We start from the raw sequence: 27163 nt of genomic DNA on the forward strand, positions 1-27163 counted from the left end.
GTTAAAATACCATGTTTTTGTCACGTAAAAATCATACCAAGAAGAATTTCAGAACTTTTTCCATCTATAATCTGTACAGATACATTGAGAAAAAAACTATTTTATCCCCCCCCCCCCAAAATTAATGTGGTTGCACTCTCTTAGAATTGGGGTTGTGGTTGGTTTCTGAATTAGCCAATCACATTTAGGGCTCGCTTGCACTATTGATGGTACTCTCTTCCCAGAGAATCTGATCGATTATGTAAAATGACACTCAGGTCTAACTCTGATCAGAGATTCATATCACCGGTGCAGAGAAGAGGGAGAACTTAATTTGTCCATTGACTGTGTCCGCTTAAATCGGACTGACATCCGAGTTTTACACGCACCCGTAGACTTCATTGGGTTTGTGTGGTTCGATTTGCTGAGCCACTTATAGCATGCTGCTTTTTTTTTTTCCTCCACAAACTGATTTGGTCTGCAGAAAAAGTAGCATTTGCACTGCCCTATAGTATAACATTGGTTCGAGTGCTAGCTCCTAAAACATCAGGTAACACTCGGCCGAGTTATAATCTCGCATGAGCGAGCCCTTAAACTCATGGTCAGTACACCGCTGCCATCATTTTTTATTGATTCTGTTTTACCCAATATAAAGTTTAGCTGTCCAAGGAGGATTTTACTGACATTTTCTCGATTGCTTCTTATAGCAAAAGTCATTGTCCCGTAAACAGCTTACAACACAGCAAAGGGAGAATGGTAGGAAAAAAAATATCCAAGGCATTCGATATAATATGGAACAATGTGAAGACGGTCATCAAGAAGTTGATGTGAATATTTATGCAACCACATTATTTTAGTTATTTTCTTTTTTCCACCCTGAAAAGATTCAGTTTGTTTTTCAGTTGAATTGTACAGATTGTGGGTGACATTAAAGGTGGGAAAAGCTCCGAAATGATTCTTCTTGCTATGATTTTTCTTACATGACAAAAACCTGGTATTTTAACGGGTGTGTAGACTTTTTATATCCACTCTACTTCAGCAGTGAATATAATTTACAAGACCAAATACAGTTTGCTATGTTGATTTACATTTGTGTGATTTTTGGATTTCCACCTTGGAGAATGGCTAGAGCAGACAATATTGTCTGAGCTCTCCCTAGACCGTGGTACTGCCACAGGGGATGTTACTGCTGGGCGATCTATGCAGCCCACTGCTTTCTTGAATGTATGGCCAGCTTTAGTTTACATATATATACACAAGTCCATATAATCCTAATACTTTTCTTATAGTTGGAGCAAAGGTTGGTCAGACCGTCTGTAAGTGTTTTATATTCTGCTCATATTTGTATTTGGTGTATGCGGCATTCTTCCTGTCGGTGTGGTGTGTTTTTACGCTGCAAATTTTTAATCCGGTAATCCCATTAATTCTTCTAGGAATGGTTATAGATACACGCCTAGTGGTGACTATACCCCCACCACAAGTGCTTTCAGTTTGTTTTATATGTCCTCCCCTTCTCCCTAAAATGCTTAAAAATGCATGTAGCCCAGTTAAAGATGAACTCATGAGTACCTTTTTTTCTATTGTCAATCTGTGTAGTGGTATGCTAATAATAAGTACATGTTAACGAAACTCTGCCTCGTTAGGTTATTAACTTTCTTGGCGCCTCCCTTTCTATTCCATAGCTGATGAACATCTGGCGTTGGCCAGGAAATCACATATGTGCAAATCACCGGTGTCCTTGTTTCAGCGCACTATTGATAATGCCCAGCAGAGCGCTAAAGCCTGTGGTCTCAGGAGGGCAAGTTAATGTGCAGGAGCGAGGAGACCGCTAAACTGTACAGGCATGTGATTTCTTTGCCTTCACCTAAAACTGGGAGTGAGGTGCCAAGGATGTTAGAGGTTCTCCAAGAAGGTAATAAAATATCTAACGTCACGGAATTCAAACTGCAGCCTGTCCTAGTCACGTGTCAAAATGTGCTGCAGTCTGAAGAAGCACAGCTCTTGAGACCTGAATCTCAACTGACAGGAGCAGTATCATAAGCACACATGCTTCCGTTAGCCAATAAAAAGGGCTGTGACATCAGAAAGCTGTAGAAAAAATCCTTTGTGCTCAGCCGAGGACCCTGTGACATCCCCTATCTGACAGCTCACCGTTGTGTGTTCTTACCATGCTGGTCCTCTGTCAGTTGAGACACAGGTCTTGTCAGCCGTGTTTCTTCAGGCTGCAACCTGTCTGGACATGTGATTAGGACAGGCTACAGCTTGAATTACATGATGTGTTGATTTTAGCACATTCTTGGAAAACCCCTATAATAACCCAAGGCAGCAGAGTTTTCTGAAGAACATTTTCCTGCCCACTGTATGTAACACCTTATTTGCATACTCATTAAAATGTGGCTTTCATCGGATGGAGGCAACTCTTTGAACTCAAAATATGAACTCCTTGTCAAACTTAATGACAGATTTCCTTTAACCTGAGCTCTGCAGTGTGCCTACAGAGGGAGCTGTCACTACAGGTTCTTTCTCCTTCTTAAAGGGTCATCACAGACTATCAATCCATGTACAGGCGCTGGGTGCTTCATGGCGGGTCCGATCATTTAAATGAATCTTGCCACCTGCTTGGTTTCCATCTATCTCCACCCTTCTCTGCTCTATGAAGCTGGAGCTGTCCATCAAAGAAGGGGTGGAGATAAAAGAAAAAAAAGCAGCTGGGAAGGTGTATTTAAATGTTTGGCCCTGCCGTGAAGCACCGAGCGCCTGTACTTGGTTTGAACATTATTGTGTGTTGACAGTCTCTTTAAGACAAGACCAGAATCATGGTTCTAGTCCTAATCTAGCCCAAGTTGCAGTTTGAATTGCCAGCTGCATATCATCTTAAGCTCTCTTAGGGGACATGTTGATAGTGGACACATGGATCTGAATTCAGATGACCCCCAGGGGGAGCAGTAAAATAAACTTTTGGTTATCAACCTACCTACCAATAAATTAAATCAGAAAGTATTTTTGTTCTGCTTTTCTTTTTTCCTCCAAAAGGAGTGAGCAAATAGACACTTGCTTATCTGTTTGCTCTTCTGAGCCTTATTAAGTTGTTTATTGACTTTTTGACCCTGCTGTTTAACAATCCTGCAGATGCCATGGTCAATGCTGACCATGCCAATGAAGTGGTTTTACAGGGAAAAAAATCTTACACAATGGGTTATTAAAAAAGCTACATTAGAGTAGTTTTCTGTTCATCTTTCTTCCAAAAAACAGGAATAAGAAGTAATCAAAAATTGATATGTCCCCTAAAATGGTACTAATGAAAACTGAAAGTTAATTTGCTTTATATACAGCTATATTGAAAAAAAAAAAGTGTAAAATGTTAGGGATCTTAAAATCATTTTGGAAATTGCATGTTTTTTTGAGTGCAAAAACGTGTCTAAAACTATAGAAAAAGCATATATACTTTTTATCTTTGTAACCTCATAGACCTGAAGTTAACAGTCTGGGGCAGATTTGTAAAGTCTTTTTTTTATTTTTAGACAGTAGAAGCTCAGGCTGAACAATCTTGAATGCGCAAGATTTACCATAGTGGTTCATGTTTAGATTCAATACCAGGGCTGTTAAACTCGAATACAAAGAAGGCCAAAATAAAAAACTTGGACAAAGTCACGAGCAAACCTTGATATCTATTAACAGCGGTCCACACAGTATAATGGGCCCCACGTAGTCCTCCATGCACGAGTAATGGGGCCCCACGTAGTCCTCCATGCACGAGTAATGGGGCCCCACGTAGTCCTCCATGCACGAGTAATGGGGCACCACGTAGTCCTCCATGCACGAGTAATGGGGCCCCACGTAGTCCTCCATGCACGAGTAATGGGGCCCCACGTAGTCCTCCATGCACGAGTAATGGGGCCCCACGTAGTCCTCCATGCACGAGTAATGGGGCCCCACGTAGTCCTCCATGCACGAGTAATGGGGCCCCACGTAGTCCTCCATGCACGAGTAATGGGGCCCCACGTAGTCCTCCATGCACGAGTAATGGGGCCCACGTAGTCCTCCATGCACGAGTAATGGGGCCCATGTAGTCCTCCATGCACGAGTAATGGGGCCCATGTAGTCCTCCATGCACGAGTAATGGGGCGGCATTGCCGGCATCAGGGGCCAAATATAATCACCCTGTGGGCCAGATTTGGCCCGCTGACCAGAGTTTGACATTGTGTGCTCTGTACCAAAGCTGTGCTTAGGTGATCGACCAAAGGTCGTGCAGTGTATGTGTTTGATAGGCCGAGCGCACTTGCCTTGCACACAGACAGATTGGCAATAGATTGATTTTTGCTCATATACTGTCATTGTTCTCAAGTTTAAAAATCATTGTCCTGTGATCGAACTTCTTGGTCATTCCTCGGGTGAATGACATAATGGTTACACTACACAGTTATCGGGAAATGAGCGATCTTATCATTCCTGATAATCAGCCACTGTAAATGCATCCTGAATTAACACCACTTAATAATTTTGCTTACTTTGTGCCTAAAATTTTTTGGTGCACAGTGTCACATGCTGCAGACCCTTTCCAGTTAATACGGACAGGGCGCAGAAAGTAAAAGACAGCGTCAATACCAGTGTGTTCAGTTGCAAAAGAGGTGTTTATTCCGCCATCCCAAAACACACAACACTTCGACCCTTTGTCTTTGTCAAGACCCACACAGGGTCGAAACTGTGTGTGTTTTGGGTTGGCGGAATAAACCCCTCTTTTGCAACTGAACACCCTGGTATGGACGCTGTCTTTTTACTTATGAATGTTGATATTTCCTCAAGTGGGTTCCTTGAGGATTATGGACGTGCGTCCCTTGCAGTGAGTGCTGCTGTCCACCATCTTTCCTGGATGGTGCAGAAAGTGTCTAAAATATAAAATAAATGTGGTGCAATTTAAGAAAGACCGTTTTACTGGTCTTCAAAGGGGCTCTCCCATAAAATGAATGATCTCTAAGATATGTTGCTAATTTAAATATATTGTTTGCCTTTACAAATGTATTTGTATTAGCTTTAAATTTGTGTTTAGCCAAGAGTGTTTTTTTTTGTGCTGGCTTATTCCTGTTTGTGAAAGAGGCTGGTATCCTTCTTTTAATAGCTCAGTCCCCTCATCCCAGGCACATCCTATGATTTACCATTTCAGTCACCTGACCAATGCAGCCAGTCAGTGGTCAGGACTGAAGACCAGGGTGCTGTCTCCTTCTGTACCGGTGCAGACAGTCAGTGATCTGCAGGGGATAGAGCAGGCGAGTATGAATGATTTTATTATTTTTAGACTTATTGTACATTTTGTCTAGACTGGCTGGAGAAACCCAATAATAGGTCATTTGTAGAGTAGGTCGCCACATGCATGTGTGCATTATGTTGTGTGGTCCTTTATCACCTGGTGCCTGTAGAGCAGGGTTCCCCAACTCCAGTCCTCAAGGCCCACCAACAGGTCATGTTTTCAGGATTTCCTTAGTATTGCACAGGTGATGGAATTATTGCCTGTGCAGGTGATGCAATTATCACCTGTGTAATACTAAGGAAATCCTGAAAACATGACCTGTTGGTGGGCCTTGAGGACTGGAGTTGGGGAACCCTGCTGTAGAGCACTTATTTTTGCTGCTGCACCCTCCATGTGGTGTTTCGCCATTTGTATACTGTTTTGTACATATTGTCCTGTTGAACTTTCCTGATGTTTTTCTTGGCCTGCCACTTCTGGCCTTAACAAGAACTGTCCCTGTGTTCTTCAATTTCCTTGCTATGTTCCTCACAGTGGAAACTGACAGGTTAAATCTCCGAGACAGCTTTTTGCATCCTTCCCCTGAACAACTATGTTGAATAATCTTTGTTTTCAGATCATTTGACAGTTGTTTTGAGGAGCCCATGATGCCACTCTTCAGAGGAGATTCAAACAGGAGAACAACTTGCAAGTGGTCACTTTAAGTAGCTTTTCTCATGATTGCATATACCTGGCTATGAAGTTCAAAGCTCAGTGAGGTTACAAAACCCAAAAAAAGGGCTTTAGTAAGTCAGTAAAAAGTAGGTAGGAGTATTTAAAACAAGAAAATGATAAGGGTGCCCATACTTATGCACCTGTCAAATTTTGTTTGAATGCAGATTGCACATTTTTCTGTTAGTACAATAAACCTCATTTCAAGGCAGAAACATTACTGTGTCCAACAGTTATTACATATATCAAACTGAAATAGCTGTTGCAAAAACACCAATTTTTATAAAACATTAAGCTTAAGATTAATAGGGGTGCCCAAACTTTTTCATATAACTGTAGTTAGGCCTGAACGACCCCCTTCTCCTGTGTCAATACTAAGCATATGTAAGCTTTGCTTCTTCAGGACTAGCCTCTGCACTAAAATAGATTTTGGAAGGCAGAAGTATTTCATACAAGCTTATTCATTAATACAGGGTGTGGCAGCTATTGCGACACGGCGCTTACTCATTTTGGAATGAAATGTGATTATACTAACAATCACAGATGCAAAAAAAAAAACACATTTTGCACACATCACACCTACTGTTTATGTAATCCTTTATCCGGTTAGTGTTGAGCTCTTTATACGTTTCTTACACTGTTTTGAAGGTATTTTATGGTTTTAGTTTATAGATTACGGTATGTTCTTATATATATATATATATATATATATATATATATATATATATATATATATATATATATATATATATATATATATATATATATATATATATATATATATATATATATGTATATATGTATGTATGTATGTATGTATATATATATATGTATATATATATATATATATATGTGTATGTATGTGTATATATATATATGTATATGTGTGTATATATATATATATATATATATATATATATATATATATATATATATATATATATATATATATATATATATATATATATATATATATATATATATATATATATATATATATATATATATATACAGTGCCTACAAGAAGTATTCAACCCCCTGCAGATTTAGCTGGTTTGATAAGATGCAAATAAGTTAGAGCCTTCAAACTGCAAACGAGAGTAGGTTTTATGAACAGAAGCATAAATCTTACAAACCAAAAAGTTATGTTGCTCAGTTGAATTTTATTAAATTTTAAACATAAAAGTGTGGGTCAATTATTATACAACCCCTATGTTTAATATTTTGTGGAATAACCCTTGTTTGCAATTACAGCTAATAATCGTCTTTTATAAGACCTGATCAGGCCGGCACAGGTCTGTGGAGTTATCTTGGCCCACTCCTCCATGCAGATCTTCTCCAAGTTATCTAGGTTCTTTGGGTGTCTCATGTGGACTTTATTCTTGAGCTCCTTCCACAAGTTTTCAATTGGGTTAAGGTCAGGAGACTGACTAGGCCACTCCAACACCTTGACTTTTTCCCTCTTGAACCAGGCCTTGGTTTTCTTGGCTGTGTGCTTTGGGTCGTTGTCTTGTTGGAAGATGAAATTACGACCCATCTTAAGATCCTTGATGGAGGAGCGGAGGTTCTTGGCCAAAATCTCCAGGTAGGCCGTGCTATCCATCTTCCCATGGATGCGGACCAGATGGCCAGGCCCCTTGGCTGAGAAACAGCCCCACAGCATGATGCTGCCACCACCATGCTTGACTGTAGGGATGGTATTCTTGGGGTCGTATGCAGTGCCATCCAGTCTCCAAACGTCACGTGTGTGGTTGGCACCAAAGATTTCGATCTTGGTCTCATCTGACCATAGAACCTTGAGCCAGTCTGTCTCAGAGTCCTCCAAGTGATCATGAGCAAACTGTAGACGAGCCTTGACATGACGCTTTGAAAGTAAAGGTACCATACAGGCTCGTCTGGAACGGAGACCATTGCGGTGGAGTACGTTACTTATGGTATTGACTGAAACCAATGTCCCCACTGCCATGAGATCTTCCCGGAGCTCCTTCCTTGTTGTCCTTGGGTTAGCCTTGACTCTTCGAACAAGCCTGGCCTCGGCACGGGAGGACACTTTCAAAGGCTGTCCAGGCCGTGGAAGGCTAACAGTAGTTCCATAAGCCTTCCACTTACGGATGATGCTCCCAACAGTGGAGACAGGTAGGCCCAACTCCTTGGAAAGGGTTTTGTACCCCTTGCCAGCCTTGTGACCCTCCACGATCTTGTCTCTGATGGCCTTGGAATGCTCCTTTGTCTTTCCCATGTTGACCATGTCTGAGTGCTGTTCACAAGTTTGGTGAGGGTCTTAAATAGTCAGAAAAGGCTGGCAAAAGAGATCTTTAATCCACACATGTGAAGCTCATTATTCTTGGTGCCTGAACTACTTCTTAATACTTTAGGGGGACCAAACAGAATTCTTGTGGTTTGAGGGGTTGAATAATAAATGACACTCTGAATTAACTTTTAACGTTTTTAAAAAAAAAAAACAAAAACAAAATTTGCTGCAGTGCATTTCCCACTTCCAGACTGATCTACAGTACAAATGTCACAATGCCAAGTTAATTCCGCATGTGTTAACCAGCTAAATCTGCAGGGGGTTGAATACTACTTGTAGGCACTGTGTATGTGTATATATATATATATATATATATATATATATATATATATATATATATATATATATATATATATATATATATATATATATATATATATATATATACACATATATATATACACACACACACACACACACACATACACACCATATTATGGTCATATATTAATAGGAGCAAAATGGTAATGCATAGATATCCTTTTCCTGTTTATTCTTATTTTATTTTTGCACATAGACCCTTTTATCTACTTGATTTATCTACTTGGTTATATACGGCCAGCACCACCACATAGGGTTCACCCAAGCTGACATCTGTAATACTTGAAGGCAGACAGCCTGGAGTTATCAGAATATAGTGTACATGACGTGGACTCTTAGCTATTTATCTAACATACTTGATTTCTAACCAGAGGACAAGAGTGCACACATAACTGGGGAAGCCCTTGAAGCATCTAGAAGTTGTCTTTCCAGTAGTTGTCTCCCTTGATTTCACCATTCTCATACAGGCTCTGTTTTATTACTATAGGCACATTATTTTTTGGAGGGTGAAGTAGTGATGGGGCTGACACCTGATGGGCACAACCCCTTCAACTCCACCTCAAAACCAGAGAAATTTGATTGTAAAAAAAAATAATTAATAAACATGAAGCCATAAAGGATAATGAGATTGTATTCAGCCTATCAGACCCTTGCACAAAACAATATAGGGAAAGGTAGAACTATAATTCGATAACTCTGAGATTTAGCATGATATGAAGAATTATTGGTGTTGGTCATGACTGTTTATATTTATGATGAGATCGCTAGATCTTAAATATATTTGTTTTTGGATTCTTCATTGTTCCTTTGACAAGGAGAATGGCAACACCCATCTGTCAGTTTATTCATACATTTCCAGGAGGAATAACAAAGATACCTTAAAGGCGTTGTCCAGGCATATGTACATTGCCACTGATATTACATTGCCTTGTACACTGGATGCCATATTTAAGGGCTCCACATATTAATGGTATACTATATAGTATATCTCCATGTACTCCAAAGGCGGGGAATATATTGACATTATGATGTGCCTTGCTTGAACTAGCACCTTTTGGATTAGGGACTACTTGCTTGTCTTTTTGCATTTTATAGGTAGGCCAGTTATTGGCACTGTTCTTCGCCTTGGAAATATTTTACAGCACTTTTAGATCCGGGATTATATGCCTGGTTTGATTAGTATTTTTTCTTACAGGCTTCAGCGCATTGTGGGGATATTGGTTTGTTTTTATTGAAATATGGTGTTTTATACTTAATAAAATGATATTTATTTTAGATCACAGATGTGCTTGTCATTAGGTGATCTTTTTCTTTTTGGTATTAGTCTCTGATTACTGATTTAGCACCCGTTTTGCCACAGTATCTGTTCGTCTCATCTCTAGTTTGCAGGCAGAGGTATTCATGATCTGTGCAGAGGATTGTTCATGAATAGCAGATTGATGCGAGTCTTTCACCGATTTGCTGCTGTTTGTTTACATCTGGCCGCTGCCAGAACACTTTGTAGAGCTGCTGAGCACAGATCCATGCAGAGTGTAGCATCCACAGCCAGATAACCGCCACAGCACCTATTTTTTTTTTTTTAATACGCACTACACTTTGAACGGAGCTGATGAGCACAGAAAGGTCCACTATAAGGCGACATTGAAACCCACAATGAAAAACTCATCTGTTTAAATAAGTGAAAAACCAAAAGGCTTTTGCATCCTAGTTGACTCAGTTTTGTCAGTTTGCTGTCCGTTTGTCATTGAATAGGCTTTGGAGGAGACTTGTCCAAAAAAACTCACACCAAAGTAGTGCATACTGTGACTTTCTTTGCACACAGATTGTCTATAAGGAAAATTGTGCATCTGGATTGGTTTATTGATTTATTAGGTCATGGTTCAGTGTGACTGTCAGATCTATATGGACTGCTTTAGGAATATTTCATAGAACCTGGTTTTGAGCCAATCATGAATTGTGATTGTCCTGTGGTGTAGTGACCTTCGTGACCACTCGTCTTTGTTGTACATACAAACTTTACTTGAACTTTAGCTATGGGTTAAAGTTTGAAGCGCATTGTAAATCTGAAAAAAATCCTGTCGCTAAACTTACACTTTGGAATGAAATTCTCGTATTTAGGCTTGACATTTACTATTGCTTTAAACTTCTGCTGTGGATCTGATTTTTCAAAAAAATTTTTTTGCAGTCGGTTTATAGCAATAGGTCCCTATGGTAGACCTTTTCAGCTGCATCTGTATAGTTAGCGGACCTTTCAATATTTGTCTATATATAGATAGATTCGATAGATGTAGATTATATAGATAGATATCTATTTCTTTCTATATAGAGAGATATCTCTGTCACCAGGTGTTTGCTACCTTCATCAGAGCAGCATTTATATGGGGGCAGAGACCCTGATTCCAGCAATGTATCACCTTACTGGGCTGCTTGCTGTTAATTTACTAAAATCCTTGTTTCGTCCCAATGGCAGACAGACTCTGCTGCATCAGATAGCATGCTGTTTAGAGCATTTTTTAACATGTACTCTTTTTAATCATGTTTAAATAAATTTCTAGTTTTTAAATAATTCCCTGGATTTTGTGCTGGATAAATCTCTTTTCTGCTGCATCAGTCTACTTAGAAGATCTTTTTGACTTTTTTTTTTAATTTAAAGTGAATTTGTCACCAGGTTTTTGCTACCTTATCAGAGCATTATTATGCAGAAGCAGAGACCCTGATTCCACCAGTGTGTCACCTACTGGGCTGCTTGCTGTTGATTTAATAAAATCCTTGTTTTCTCTGCTGCAGATCTGTCAGTTCTCTGAAAGCTGAGCTGTGTATAACCCTGCCCACACCACTGAGTGGCAGATTTCTGTGTACACTGTGCATAGGCAGCAAGCTGCCACTCAATGGGGGCGGGGTTATACAGCGCTCATGAATATGGAGGGCTACATGGCAGTAGGTTTAATCATCCTCTAGTGATATTCTCTTGATGATAAAACCGTGAGATTATTCAGTAGTTAAAAAGCTGGCGTACTTCCTTGACTTGTGCAAGAAAAGAACAACCCCCCACTTTCTCTGTTTGTATACAGACTAGCTGTCAATCACCTTTAAAGGGGAAGCAGAATTTACAGGGTTTCTATGTGAATTTTTATACACACTAGCTGTCAATCGCTATGTGTGCAGGTAAGGCAGGACTCGCAGGCTTTTATCTGAATCCTGGCAGCAAATAAACTACTTTAAATACTATATAAGATCTTTAAAAATATATATATTCTGGTTTCCCCATCCCCTCTTTTTTTCTATGCTAACCTTAGATAAGGAAGTGTAGATCTTCCAGGGACTCCTTAAAAAATGTCTCCGACGTCATTTACATTCCTCGTGGTTTTTACATCGCCCTTGCTCCCTTTTCCTAGCGCAGTATTAATAGATCTGCCTGATTTTGTTTCCTCCTGTCTGAGAATATTTGCAATACTGGAATCTTGATGAGCAGGAAATCGATTGTTTAAGTAACGTTGGGCATCGAAGAGAGGGAATTTCTGATTCATGCCGTGAAGTGTGTTCAGAGTAAATATCTACCTTTACAGATTGACTTCTATTTTGTAAATAGTCATATGTACTAACGTGCAGATTCCAAACTGCAAATTATAGGTGGGGGCTCAGGCGTCCCAGTGGTTGATGCTGGTTTAGTGTCCGCCCTGAGCACGTTGTGCCGATTATCATTATAGAAATGGTCTTTACAGCGGGCGCTGTGCATCTCCAGCTGACCCTGTAAAGCTTGTGACTGACAACAAACTTTCCATAGTTTGCCGTGACAACCATCTGAGCTGTTAATGCAGAACTGTATTTCATTACCAGTGCATGATAAGTGCTGTAACACATTTATTCCAGTGTGATGTGTCTAATAATGTTTATACTCCTCTCTACAGATATATATCGAGGGAAGTGGCTTCAAGAAAAATATAACCCGGATAATTCCTAATTCGGTCTGATTGGTTACAGTAAAGCTGATGCCTCTCGTCGGTGAGTTTTATACAAGACATTTTCCTCTTATACAAGCTTTGGGTTATATCAAATGTTTGCTGTCTTTTTTTTTTTTTTTTAGTCTAAATGATTTCACTGCCAATCTTGCATCTGTGTGGTCACCTCATTGCCCTTCTCAGTCTAGGTCAAATCCTACTCAGGTTTAAGTTCCTGCCTGCTTTAATCAGAAGCGTAAGCCAAGAAATTTCTTAATCCTTTGCAATATCCAGAAAAAGAAGCTGTAGTATCTGACCTGCTTTCTTGTAAAACTCAAGGATTTTTCTAGATAGGGTGATGTTACAGGTTATTTTTCAAAAGGACAAACAGGAATAATATGAAGTTCCGTATCTGAAATGTAGGAGCCCCTACCTTCTATATGTCATGTCATTTATTGTATTGGTCGCTATACCACTGCACCGCTACGGCTAAATTAATTTATGGTGGTATTCTTATAATCGACACATCAATTATAGGGGTTATATCTGCAGTAAATTAACAGCACAAATTGCTGAAATATCTGCAGGTACACTTGCAGGTTTGCGATGTCGCCTGCAAAGAGAAATTTCGACACTTTCAATTCCGCATTTACATAACGGAATCTGCACCCAGAAATATATATATATACATTGTTGATGCTTTCCTCATAAAACAGAAAATGTGAGTCAGATTAAAACCCCTCTCTGCGCCCCGCCGAGGAACAGAATACACCTTTTAGAAAAGCTTTTGTTTGGAGGTGAATATTCTCCTTGGGACATCACCTTGTTCAATAAGCTCAAAGTATCTAATTGTTTGGAAAATTGTAAAAATAGCTCGGTTTTGTTTTTGTTCCCTATGGCATCTAAATGTTGCACTTAATTTATAGCTCATTACAAGGGTCAGAAAGAAAAGCGTATATGTTAATTGTACATTAACCTCTTGTATAACATTTTAATAAGACATTTTAAAACACAACTCCAGCTGGAATGATGTCACTAATGGTAGTTCCCAGCCCCTAGTAATCTACTCACCCGCCACCATTTTCATCTGTTATCGGTGCCTCTTCGGTCTGTCTCCTGCAGGTTTTAACTAACGAATTAAAGCTGCGCTCTATAACGCTATAGCATGCAAACATGGAATATACAAAAACGAAATTGCATTGCTGCTCTAGAAAAAAAAAGTTAAAATGAAGATACTTGGCGCATAAATTGACCAATTCATGTGTGCCCGATAGCCAACACAAGGCAACCTTCCTTGCTGGGAACCTAACCTAATATGATACCTCTCCCGGTCTGATGCCCTACAATTATACGGTTAGGTAGGATCAAGCTGTGATTAAAACCGCCTTAGGTTGATGGGCGGAGTGCTCATTCAGAAAGCCTGTTACAAATTTCAAAGACTGATCATCACTTCCAAACAGAAAAACTGGTGTGAACAGGTGTAAGCTAAGAGTAGCCACCTCAATATGTAACTAACAAATTAGTGTTACAGAGTGCAGCTTTATAGTATACAAACATGGAATATATCAGCCAGGAGTGGTATATTAGGATAGGTTCCCAGCAAAGAAGGTCGCCTTGTCTTTGGCTACTGAATTGACCAATTTATACTCTAAGTATCTTCATTTTAACTTTTTTCTAGAATAGCAATGCAGTTCCAATTTCATATATTCCGTGTTTGCATGCTATAGTGTTACAGAGTGCAGCTTTTATTTGTTAGCTACATATGGAGGTGGGTCTCTCAGCTTGCACCTGTTCACACCTGTTTTTCTCTTTGGAAGTGACGGTCAGTTTTTGATATTTGTGACCTGCCAGATCAGATTGCACCAGTGTTAACTGGGAGAGCTGCTAGTTACAGCTCACTGTAAGTCTAGCCAGAATGAGGGTCTCATAGTCTTGCATTGAGTGCTTGAGACCGTTGCCTCTGACTTCTGGTCAGTCAGAAGTTGCAGTCACAAGATGACTGATCGGGACCAGAGCGCCATCGGGAGCAGCCAAAGACAGCGGCTGGTAAGTATATTACTAGTGGGAAGGTATTAAATAGGTGGCACCACTCCAGCACTGAAATAAAAACAAAATGCCAGATTGGTGCTTTAAGTTTCCAGTAATTTAGCCTTTAAAGTGTCTCTTGGCAAATGAGAAACTTGTAGCTTTTTACCCAGAGGGAAGGCATTGACCCACTATTATAATTACTCACCTGGTCCCCATTGTTGAGATCTATGGAGAGAGGGTGGGGGTCTTCATACAGGTTTCTTCACCACAGCTGCCTATGCAGAACTGGCATTTGATGTCGCAAGACATTTATGAATTCTGCTTTAAGACTCTAGTATGCAGACCTTCAAGTGATATGCCCAGCTCCAAGATCCTATCCCAATATGTAGTAGGTGTAATAATATTAGCAAATAACTCCAATTAGAAACGTAGTATAGTTCTTCTGATCAGCTATGTCTCTTACCCCATGAGCAGGGCATTGAAGTAGCTTAGGTATCCATCGTCATGACCAAGGAAATGTAACCACAAAGTTGCTTTAGAAGGTTTTATTGACCTGCTTAAGACTCTGAATGAAAGAAATAAAAGCAGTGCTGTCGAAATAAAGTTCAGTGGGATTTTGTTCTGCTGACCGTTTGACATTTTCCATAATCAACGGTGATCTGCGTCTTGTAAAAACCAACAGCTCTGACTAAAGGGGCATTTACACTGCAAGATAATCTTGAAAAGGTGTTGTTAAAAACTCTCATTTCACGTTTATCTTGCTGTGTAAATAGGCTGCTGATCACCTGATGAACAAACAAAACGTTCGTTCTGCGAGTGAAATAATCTTTTGTGCAGCATAAAAAATCATCGTTCTCAGCGATTCATCATCCTGTAAACAGGACTCGCGCTGCCAAGGATTATGGCAGCCTGTGCGCACTGAGCAATCTAGCATACTAGATCGCTCCATACGCACTATGTGCTTTGGTCTGCCTCTGTAAGCAGGCGTTTAGACTACTGCTGATCAGTAAATGTTTACTGATTGGTGGTCATATCATGTGAATGGACCCTCAGCAATATAATGCTTTAGGTAAAATCACGCAAAAAATGAGATTCCAGAAGTAGGTTAAGACTGGCAGTCTGGACACCACATTTTTTACAGTCATATGTACAGTGGCATTGAAAAAATTAGCACAGCAAATAATTGCTTTCCAAAACTCACAGCATGGTAGTGTACCAAGTTTCTATGGTTTTTGCACTGTTTACCTGTAGGCTTCACTGTGTAAACAAGACCGATGCCATAAAAGGGTTAGGAACACACACCTTGCTTTGAAACGCCTTTCTTAAGCTTGTGAAAGGTGACAGAGGTTTGTCTGCATTTATTAGATGTACAGTCCATACAACGCCTGCTGCACATACAATGGATGTAGCTAGCAGCCAGTGTAATCTGCGTACAATGAATACCGCCATGTGCAGGCCCATGATCTAAATATGCGCCTCATTAGGGGGATGAAGCCTCGGACAGTGTCTCTCATCAGCAGATGGAGGGTGTGATGCATTGTGGGATTTGAACAGTCCGTTTTTTAACAATGTTCTTTTTGTAAGACTGATGCTCCTCAAAAGATGGAACAGCATGACATCACCGTCACAGTTCATCCAAGTAACATTCCTTCAGTAGCATGGCCAGCTCCCCTCGGCTGCTTCCTTACTTGCCTGTTAGCTGATCTTTGTTCTGAGAAATGTATTGTGTGTTTTCATGTAAGATGTATTTCTGTTGTTGCTCATTTCAAAATGCTGCAACCACAACTATAATTGCGTATTTCCAGAAATCCGCCATCTATATAATGTATTTGTATAAAAAGTGTTAACAAAGTGATAGTCCAGTTTCTTTTGTTTTTTTAATATGTTTCATTTAATACTTCTCATGCTGTTGTATTATTTAATAAGTTTTTGGTCTATTTTGTAATATGAAGGGCATAGCAGAGTCCTTCTCTCAGCCCTCCCTCTGTGAGCCAGAAAGGACTTCTGTTCTGCATATGAATGGCTGCTCAGACATCAGCAGATTGCCGCACCAGATTCCATTGTCAGGGGTTGCTTGTAATGAGGCAACACCTTCTTATTTTAAAAGCTCCCTGCAGCCATTCTTACTAACTTTTATAAATGTCTATGATGTCTATTTGTTTGTTAATTAGACTGGTTCAATTTTTGCTGAAATTTGAAACCACGGTCTTTCTAATGACCCATTTAGAACAACCGATTATCGAGGAAGGAGCATTCGTAGGAGCACTCGTTCCTAGCTCCCACCCATTTAAATAGGTTAACCAACTCTCAACCAGTGAGCAAAATGCTTGTTCTTCAGGTGGGATAATTTTTAAGTCAGTCGTGGGTAATGTCAGCTTAATCAATTCAGGACACTATTTAACAATAAAAATGGCGCCTGTTCACCTCCCAATAGCGGCACCGTTCCAGTTCTGTCAGCACCACTGTTCCCAGGGGGACCTGACTTGTGCCGCACGCCAGCTGCAGCAAATGAGTGGCTACTTTTCAGCTGCACCCTTCACTATTTTGTCAGAGCAGATGTCTGTCCTGAAGGATGTCCGTCCTGTCACTCTCTGGATCAGTGTCGCTATTTGGTATGGATATATGCTTTTTTTATGTTAATTAAGGTCTTAAATTGATAAAGCTGGGGTCGTCCAGTAGTTTGAAACCTCTTTTTAAAAAGCAATTATTGATAGTACGTCCCTTTGTGAAAGCAGGACATGTGCTGCCAATAACCTATTCTATCCTCACAGAACGATCATATTAACGATTGTTCTGTGTGCACACAATGTTCATTGGCCTGTATTAACATTTCAGAACACTACTGCCGATTGGCTTGTATATAGCCAGAGGGCGGTTGTTTATTGGCCTGGGCAGTGTCATGTAAACCCACCAGAAGGCTGGAATGACTTGCTGCAATTGAATATCTTTTTTTTTTTGTTTTTTCCCTGCATTTTTGTTGCTATTTTTATTTTCCTCCAAAATGCAGCAGGCTCCTGGTGTGTATATATAGATTTTTTATTTTTTTTTTGGCCTGGTGGTCTTCTCTATGGGACTTGATAAATTGCTTGAAAATCGCACATTTTAAATGTTTTTGCAAAATGGCTCCAAAAATGCAATGAAAAATTCTTAGAATGCATGGTGTTCATTAGAAATGTTTAGAAATGCTGAAAACATTTTTTTCCCTCTGGCGATCTGCTCTTTGCACAATTTCACCGACCATAACATAGCTAACATCTCTGGGAAGAGCTGGAAATGTATCCTGCAGATATGCCATAAATGTTTGGAGAAGGGGAGCCTTAGATAAGTGGCATCTGATCCTTGCAGCGCTGGGGTCCTGGGTTCAAATCCCACCAAGGACAACATCTGTAAGGAATTTGTATGTTCTCCCCGTGTTTGTGTGCGTTTCCTCCGGGTTCTCCGGTTTCCTCCCACACTCCAAAGACATACTGATAGGGAATGTAGATTGTGAGCCCCAATGGGGACAGTGCCAATAATGTCTGTAAATTGTCTGAATTGTAAAATGCTGTGGAATATGTTGGCGCTATATCAATAAAAAGATTATTATTATTACATTATCTCCCCGAGAGCTTCCTAATCATACAGACCTTGTGTTTGTTTTTTTTCTGATGTGTTATTTGAATGGGACGACCACCTTCTATTGTTCTACATGATCTTTCTTTGACTGAATCAAATTGTACACTGCTCAAAAAAAATAAAGGGAACACTCAAATAATACATCCTAGATCTGAATGAATGAAATTATTCTCATTGAATACTTTGTTCTGTACAAAGTTGAATGTGCTGACAACAAAATCACACAAAAATCATCAATGGAAATCAAATTTATTAACCAATGGAGGCCTGGATTTGGAGTCACCCCCAAAATTAAAGTGGAAAAACACACTACAGGCTGATCCAACTTTGATGTAATGTTCCTACAGTATTGTGTGTGGCCTCCACGTGCCTGTATGACCACCCTACAACTCCTGGGCATGTTCCTAATGAGGTTGCGGATGGTCTCCTGTGGGATCTCCTCCCAGACCTGGACTAAAGCATCCGCCAACTCCTGAACAGTCTGTGGTGCAACGTGACGTTGGTGGATGGAGCGAGACATGATGTCCCAGATGTGCTCAATCGGATTCAGGTCTGGGGAACGGGCGGGCCAGTCCATAGCTTCAATGCCTTCATCTTGCAGGGACTGCTGACACACTCCAGCCACATGAGGTCTGGGATTGTCCTGCATTAGGAGGAACCCAGGGCCAACCGCACCAGCATATGGTCTCACAAGGGGTCTGAGGATCTCATCTCAGTACCTAATGGCAGTCAGGCTGCCTCTGGCGAGCACGTGGAGGGCTGTGCGGCCCTCCAAAGAAATGCCACCCCACACCATTACTGACCCACTGCCAAACCGGTCATGCTGAAGGATGCTGCGGGCAGCAGATCACTCTCCACAGCGTCTCCAGACTCTGTCACGTCTGGCACATGTGCTCAGTGTGAACCTGCTTTCATCTGTGAAGAGCACAGGGCGCCAGTGGTGACTTTGCCAATCCTGGTGTTCTGTGGCAAATGCCAAGCGTCCTGCACGGTGTTGGGCTGTAAGCAAAACCCCCATCTGTGGACGTTGTGTCCTCATACCACCCTCATGGAGTCGGTTTCTAACCTTTTGTTTGTGCAGACACATGCACATTTGTGGCCTGCTGGAGGTCATTTTGCAGGGCTCTGGCAGTGCTCCTCCTGTTCCTCCTTGCACAAAGGCGGAGGTAGCTGTCCTGCTGCTGGGTTGTTGCTCTCCTACGGCCCCCTCCACGTCTCCTGGTGTACTGGCCTGTCTCCTGGTAGCGCCTTCACCTTCTGGACACTAAGCTGACAAACACAGCAAACCTTCTTGCCACATTGATGTGCTATCCTGGATGAGCTGCACTACCTGAGCAACTTCTGTGGGTTGTAGAGTCCGTCTCATGCTACCACGAGTGTGAAAGCACAACAAACATTCAAAAGTGACCAAAACATCAGCCAGAAAGCATTGGTACGGAGATGTGATTTGTGCTCCCCCACCTGCAAAACCACTCCTTTATTGAGGGTGTCTTGATAATTGCCAATAATTTCCATCTATTGTCTCTTCCATTTGCACAACAGCATGTGAAATTGATTGTCAATCAGTGTTGCTTCCTAAGTGGACAGTTTGATTTCACAGAAGTTTGATTTACTTGGAGTTATATTCTGTTGTTTAAGTGTTCCCTTTATTTTTTTGAGCAGTGTATTTTGCATGATGCCTATTAGCGTACGTTGTCATTATTTGTACAGCTCTTGGGCTTCTTATTTATTTCTTGGTGTTTTTTCTTTCAGTTTCACATGCTAAAGAGGCCACGTTCACACAGATGAGCCAGGAGCAGTGGCAGCAGTGCAATCCTAGATAGTCAGACGGCAGACTGCTCAAGCAGGATGCCGTCTACAAGTCGAGCTGGAAGCCTGAAAGACCCAGATGTTGCGGATCTCTTCTTTAGAGATGACCCAGAAAAGCTTTTCACCGACCTCCGAGAAATTGGTCATGGGAGTTTCGGAGCCGTTTATTTTGTAAGTGTTTCTTTTTTTATTATTATTTGAGCGCTCTTGAGTGGGATGAACATTGAAGAGAATGCTTTTTTTTTTTTTTGTATTTTCTGTATTTAAATTGAACCTGTTACCTCTACCCCATCTGAGAGCAGCGTGTGATGTAGGGCCAGAGACCCTGATTCCAACTATGTCACGTACTGGGCTGCTTTCTGTCATTTTGATAAAATCCCTTTATCTGCTGCAGATCTAGCAGTTCCCTGAATGTTGAGCTCTGTATAACCCCGCCCTCACCACTGATTGACAGCACTGTGTATAGGCAGAAATCTCTTGAAAATGGAGCAATACCTGTCAGCAGAATTACTAGTTGTCAAGTGATAACCTCTTGCTAATAAAACAGTGATTTTATCAAAACTAATGCAAAGTAGCCCAGTAAGTGACACATCGCTTGAATCAGGGTCTCTGTCTCTACATCATGCTACTCTCAGATTAGGTGGAAAAATCCTGATGACAGATTCCCTCTATTATCTGTTCTATATTGCTGTGGCCTCGTTGCACCACCTGTGATTATATATTTGATGTGAAGTAGAGGTTTAGTTTGGTGGCCATACACCATACTACACTGCATATCACTGCATAGCAGATGTTTGTCGCCCATGTATCAGCCACAGGTTCCGACCTGACCGTGGATCCAGAGCAAACAGCATCATAGGCATATATAAGGTTGGTAGCCCAGGTACAGAGATCTGTGGTCAGACCATGACTTGCGACTAATCCACAGAAATACTTTTGATATGCATTTGTGAATTAGCCCTTATAGCAATTTGCCAGCATCAGCTATTGTTCACCCACCCCTATCGTACAAGCTTGGTTTTCTTTTAGTAGAATGAAGTAAGGCTCTGCCGTTCACATCTGGTAGTCGCCTATCTACCATAAGAACAAATAATTGGCGTGATCCATATTTCCTAACATTGTGAGGGGAGAGTTTGGGTAAGGGGAAGTAGGAGATGTGTCTTAAATGATCCTTTTGGAGATCTTATTCCATTGTGTTCCTTACTTGCAGTTGTATCTTGACTCTGAACAAGCATTTACATGAGAGAGAAAGGAAAAGCAACTAATCTCTGCCTCAAATAATTGCTTACATACAAGCTATTATATGGGCAAGTAGAAAATACAGCTAATAAGAGCACCAATTGTCGTATTACATCTGAGGGCTCCGAACAATGATCTGGAAGGTGCACATTCATGACATCAGTGTGGTCCTCGCTTCAGGACCGGCTCTTCTGTCGTCTACGGACATAGTGCGACCTCATCTCACATTTTCAGCTGATAGTTAGGCTATGTGCCCACGATGCAGAAATGCTCTGGATTTTTCCTGAGCGTTTCTGCATCTCCCTGGCAGAAAAAACGCATGCGGGTTGTACATGCAGATTGTACATGCGTTTTTCCTGCCAGGGACAAGCGGATGTGATGCATTCTTCACATGCATTTCCACATGCGGGTTGACAAGGGCTTTCCAAGTGATTTTAGCATCACTTGGAAAGTGCTTGACAACTTGGTTACACTATATAAATCCATGCAAACAGAATGGATTTATATAGTGTGACCGTAAAGAATGGTAAAAAATAAAAAAATAAATATATACTTACCTTCCGATGGCCTCCGCAGTCTTGCTTCGCTCCGTCCTGGCTTGCTGGCAGCTCGCGGTACACTACACTGAAGGACCTGCCGTCACATGACTAAATGACGTCAGCGCAGGTTCTTCAGTCCACCGCGATCTGCCGGCAAGGGAAGACGAGCACACCGGGGGCCATCAGAAGGTACCCGGGTACCATCCGCACATTGAAACGTTTGGATTCCGCATGTACAGATCCAGTGATGCGGATTCCATGTGATCCAATGCAAGTCAATGGCCGCGAAAACGCCGCGCTTCCGCAAAATAATTGGTAGTGCTGCGTTTTTTTCCGCAATGATAATCCGCAGCATATGCACATGCAAATTTTCATTGGGGAACATGGCAGACCTTCTACCATGCGTTTTTTAAGCTTTTCTGCAGCGTTTTTGCCGCTGCGGAAACGCTTAAGCCTTATACTTATTTTTGCAATGAAGGCACAATCTAGATTATCTCAAATTAAGTCTTTTTTTTTTTACTGTCACAAGGGCCTTTAATAAAAAAAAAAGTTTAATATCGCTCTACTGCCACTATTGCATCATGTGTCCAGTTTAACGTGAGAAATTTGGTGACTGGTCAGAAACAGTTATCATAAATGAACAGCACAGTAAGCCAAAGTCTGCTGATGTCCGTGGTGGCCAGAGAGCACTTGTTCTGCGGGGCTGTTTCCGTCATACAAGAAGCATGTTGGCTGCACACTATTACCAGCTGAACGGCCCATGATTCATTCTTTATTGCTTTGTTTAGGGTGAATAATTGTCCAACATGACATGGGTAGGGTGGCTGTTACAAGAGTATACTTAGTGCTGCTATTGCTGCAGGAATTCATCTGTAACACAATAGGATTGGGAGCTCAAAACTATTAAAATGTCTATTTTTCTCTTTTTTCAAGAAATCAGTATATTGAATTTGTATTGGTTATTATGTTTCCGAATGTTTGAAGCCCGCACTGTTCCACATTTCCAGTGTTTAGGTTGTTGTGTAGTGCAGCGTAATAGTCTTAAGTCCTAAGGCTATATTCACACCCCACAAAACGGTGTAAACTCACTTAGTAATAGATTGGTTAAAAACTGATGAAACTCGGGTGGGAAAGTAAAAAGTACATCTTCCATTGCTAACTGATCCCCATACACTTTAATGGGCAAGACTGATCTGTAAAATGGATAAGAATAGGGCGGGCTCTGAGTCTCGTGGACTGAGACACAAGTATCTGCTTTTAAAAAGGGTTGGTGTAAGGATCAATGAAACACTATGGGTATGTGCGCATGACATCTCTTTCAGGCAGATTCTGCTGCAAAAACTGCCTGGAAAAGGTTTTATTTTTTTACTAAAAGAGAAAAAAAAAAGCCTCAAAAGACTGAACATGTGCATTTCTGTTTAAAACCCAATAACTTCATATATGTTCGGGGTTTTTTTAACCTAAGGCCCTAAGTGGTTAAAAGAAGTGGGCTGACCCTTCTACAGGTGTTTCCCCTCAGCAGACGCTCTGTTTTTTGTGGTAGAAATCAATAGGAAGGCTCAAGACGCCCTGCATCTTTGAGTGTTTTAGCTACAAAATCAACTAGCGTTTTTTCATAATAAAAAGCATAATATAAACAAAATAATTTAATAAAAAGCAAATAAAAAAACAAATTGCCAGTAGCAAAAAAAAATGCTTGGTAAATTCTACCCAAAGAAAAACCTGGCGGCTGCCAGATAGTTGAGAAAAGCATTCAGGGAACAACTAAAGCCAACGTCACACTAAGCGAGATCGCTGCTGAGTCACAAGTTTTGTGACGCAACAGCGACCTCAGCAGCGATCTCGCTACGTTTGACACGTAGCAGCGACCAGGCCCCTGCTGTGAGACCGCTGGTCGTGTCGGAATGGTCTGGACTATTTTTTGATCGTTGAGGTCCCGCTGGGTAGCATGTATCGCTGTGTTTGACACCTTACCAACAACCTCGTTGGCGACTATACGGGTCACCGTATCGTTGCTGCGTCGTTGGGAAGATCTGACTGTTTGACATCTCACCAGCGACCACATAGCGACACAGCAACGATCCCTGCCAGGTCGTATCGTTGTCGGGATCGCTGTAGCGTCGCTAAGTGTGACGGTACCTTAAAGAAAAGACATTGGCAAATTCCTCTTAAACAAACAAACCCTTTCACCTTCCTCAAAATACATCAAGACACACATCCTATGGGTCTGTAAGCTGTTTAGAAAATGGCCAACACCTGGACTTGTGTAAGGGTATGTGCCCACGGTCAGTAGCCGCCTTCGGCCTCAACGCTGCCGAATAGCCACACGGCTGCCGCCCTCATGAGCGGCGCTATTTATTTATTTATTTTTTTTCATGCGGACTTTCCTCATAGATGTTAGACTATGGGGAAGGTCCACATGTGGACCCGCAGGAGAAATTGTCATGCTGCGGGTCTGAAAGACGCGCCACATATCAGTTTCTGCAGGTGATCCGCAGGTGCAAAGAGACACATAGAGGACATGGGATTTCTAGAAATCCATCCACTATGCTGTAGCGTCTGGCCGCTGCAGGTTTGACGCCGCATAAACTCTCAACTTCGGACCCGCAGCGGCTCCTGACAGTGTGCACATACCCTTACAGATCTGTAATGTAGCCTAAGGCTCCATTCACACATCCGTGTGACACGTCCTGGTGCTCTCAGTTTTTTTTGTTTTTTTTCGGACAACACACTGATCCATTGACCCCAATTCATCAAAGCGTTTGTCTGAATTCTGGCGTAAATCAATTTGTAAAGTCGCTAAACTTTTGCAGAATGCGACTATTGGCGTTTAAATACACGTTTGTGTCAGTGTATTATTCCCTCTTTGTAAATCACTTGTGAGGCCAAATCTTGAATATGGATCCAGTCTTGGCCTCCACATTTAAAAAAAAACAAATAAGCAACTGGATTATTATTACATGGGATGAAGGCCTCTCCTATGATGAAAGGTTGGAAAAGTTGGGGTTTAGCTTAGAAATGAGACGCCTCAGAGGAGATCCTATTTATATATTTAAATAGATGTGTGCTCAATACAAATGACTGGCACATGCCTTATTACTTCTAAGGACCTTCCGAAGGAACTGGGGGCACTCGTGTGGAGGAAAGGGGATTTCGTCAGCTAAATAGGAAAGGGTTTTTTACAGTCAGAGCAGTAAGACTATGGAATGCCCGACAGCAAGAGGTAGTGATGGCAGACACTATAACTGCTTTCCTCACCAATGGCACGGTGGGTTACAGATAACCTAGAAATAGATAATGTATAAAGGGTGGAAAAAGGTTGAACTTGATGGACCGGAGTCTTTTTTCCAAAGAACCTAGATAACTTGGAGAAGATCTGCATGGAGGAGTGGGCCAAGATAACTCCACAGACCTGTGCCGGCCTGATCAGGTCTTATAAAAGACGATTATTAGCTGTAATTGCAAACAAGGGTTATTCCACAAAATATTAAACATAGGGGTTGTATAATAATTGACCCACACTTTTATGTTTAAAATTTAATAAAATTCAACTGAGCAACATAACTTTTTGGTTTGTAAGATTTATGCTTCTGTTCATAAAACCTACTCTCGTTTGCAGTTTGAAGGCTCTAACTTATTTGCATCTTATCAAACCAGCTAAATCTGCAGGGGGTTGAATACTTCTTGTAGGCACTGTATATCATATTTGGCGTCTTTATTAGTTTCTCTTTTCTTGTGGGAAGGCTCTTGGCCATTTCTGGATATTTCTACTGGTACAGTGAGAGTAATAAACACTTCGGCCAGCGTAATAGAGATCACGAGTATGGAGTGCGGAAGAGCCGCAACTCACACCCCATAGTCGCAGGAAAAACCTGCCTACTCAGAATGGGTGTAAAAACACAAGAAAAAACTGAGTGTACAGCATGTAAGAAAAACTTTATTAGTAAAAGTATAAATACATAATATTACATGTATAATAAGTAGATGCAGATGGGGAGGCGATACGGATACAAAAAAGCACGTAACAAATATCCATAGCTAACAAGTGTAGCAGGATAGTATGAAGAGGGGGAGAAGAAAGAGCGACCCAAGGGTAACATGTGTTAATTGATGACAAAGTAGGAGAGGTATATGTAGAAGGATATCAATAATTCAAATAATACTGGATAAATATCACATTTTTCCCACAGTGGGGCAAGAGTAGGTATAATCCATAATAGAGGATACGCTCACCAGTATAATCGCCAGGGGATGCTCAAAGGGGGGGCAAGGGGACAAGGCAGGAGCAGACCAGTGTGGGAAAAATGTGATATTTATCCAGTATTATTTGAATTATTGATATCCTTCTACATATACCTCTCCTACTTTGTCATCAATTAACACATGTTACCCTTGGGTCGCTCTTTCTTCTCCCCCTCTTCATACTATCCTGCTACACTTGTTAGCTGTGGATATTTGTTACGTGCTTTTTTGTATCCGTATCGCCTCCCCATCTGCATCTATTTATTATACATGTAATATTATGTATTTATACTTTTACTAATAAAGTTTTTCTTACATGCCGTACACTCAGTTTTTTCTTGTGTTTTTACACTGGTACAGTGAGAGGTAACATCACCCTTCAGACAGCAGCATAGATCTCAGCTTCCTTCCATATGACTCCAACCAAGGCTAAGTTTCCAGATCAATTAAAAATCTCTTGTTCCATAGCACTTCATTTGGTTACAATTCCCTGCAGTTTTATACTAGATATCCTCTCAGCCCAGAGATGACAGGGTCACTGCCTGCGCTATTTCGGTCTGTACACTGCCTGATCTTCATGGTCTTTTCTGGGCAGTGCCTTTATGACCCTGTAAAACTCCTAACTAAAAGGGAGAAAATAACGAGATTAATGACAATTGTCCGAGTTCAGCTTTAGGTGCTTGTCTATAAGATTAATTATATGGCCCCCTCTAGTGGATAAATGCATGTATTGTCATTGTTCACCGCTTGAGGGTACAACTACAGGATTACTTAATTAATGGATGAATGACACTATGTATCTCTCTGCTCTGAGTTTCTTCGTCTTATAGAATCTGGAAGAATGATGGAAATAATCGGTGCTTGCAATATTCGGGTGTGAGTATGGCGTGGGCTGCAGTACAAGGAGATTTGTTGTCACTTTCCTTTCTGCCCCATAGCTGCTTTCTGTGGAGGTCACTTGTGTCTTGGGCCGAGATGGTTGTCCTCGTCTGGAAAATGTCAGAGTCTTTAAATACCTATTCTTCTTGCTTGTATACCACATAGAATGAAGTCAATGGCTGATCATCGTATTTCTGTGGTTCACTGGTAATAAACGGCAATCCTTTAATTGCTCAATCATTTTCACAACATGGGAGGGGAAGGTGTGGAAGAGTGTGTACTACTTCTAGTAAACTTATATATTTTATAG

The 27163-nt window shown here is 41.0% G+C and overlaps 1 protein-coding gene across 2 annotated transcripts in view; it reads left to right on the top strand.

Moving 5' to 3' along the window:
* Nucleotides 1–27163, top strand: part of TAOK1 (TAO kinase 1) — an 89101-nt gene that overhangs the window by 30938 nt on the left and 31000 nt on the right. For both annotated transcript variants that reach the window (XM_073667939.1, XM_073667940.1), the window contains exons 2-3: nucleotides 12473–12566; nucleotides 19898–20125. In XM_073667939.1, coding sequence (XP_073524040.1) covers nucleotides 19994–20125 — 132 coding nt within the window. In that variant the 5' untranslated portion in view covers nucleotides 12473–12566; nucleotides 19898–19993. The remainder of the gene's footprint in view (nucleotides 1–12472; nucleotides 12567–19897; nucleotides 20126–27163) is intronic.

This window comes from Phyllobates terribilis, unplaced genomic scaffold (genome assembly GCF_046119375.1).
Source record: "Phyllobates terribilis strain yellow unplaced genomic scaffold, ASM4611937v1 Scaffold_2__4_contigs__length_985480577, whole genome shotgun sequence".
NCBI classification, from domain to species: domain Eukaryota; kingdom Metazoa; phylum Chordata; class Amphibia; order Anura; family Dendrobatidae; genus Phyllobates; species Phyllobates terribilis.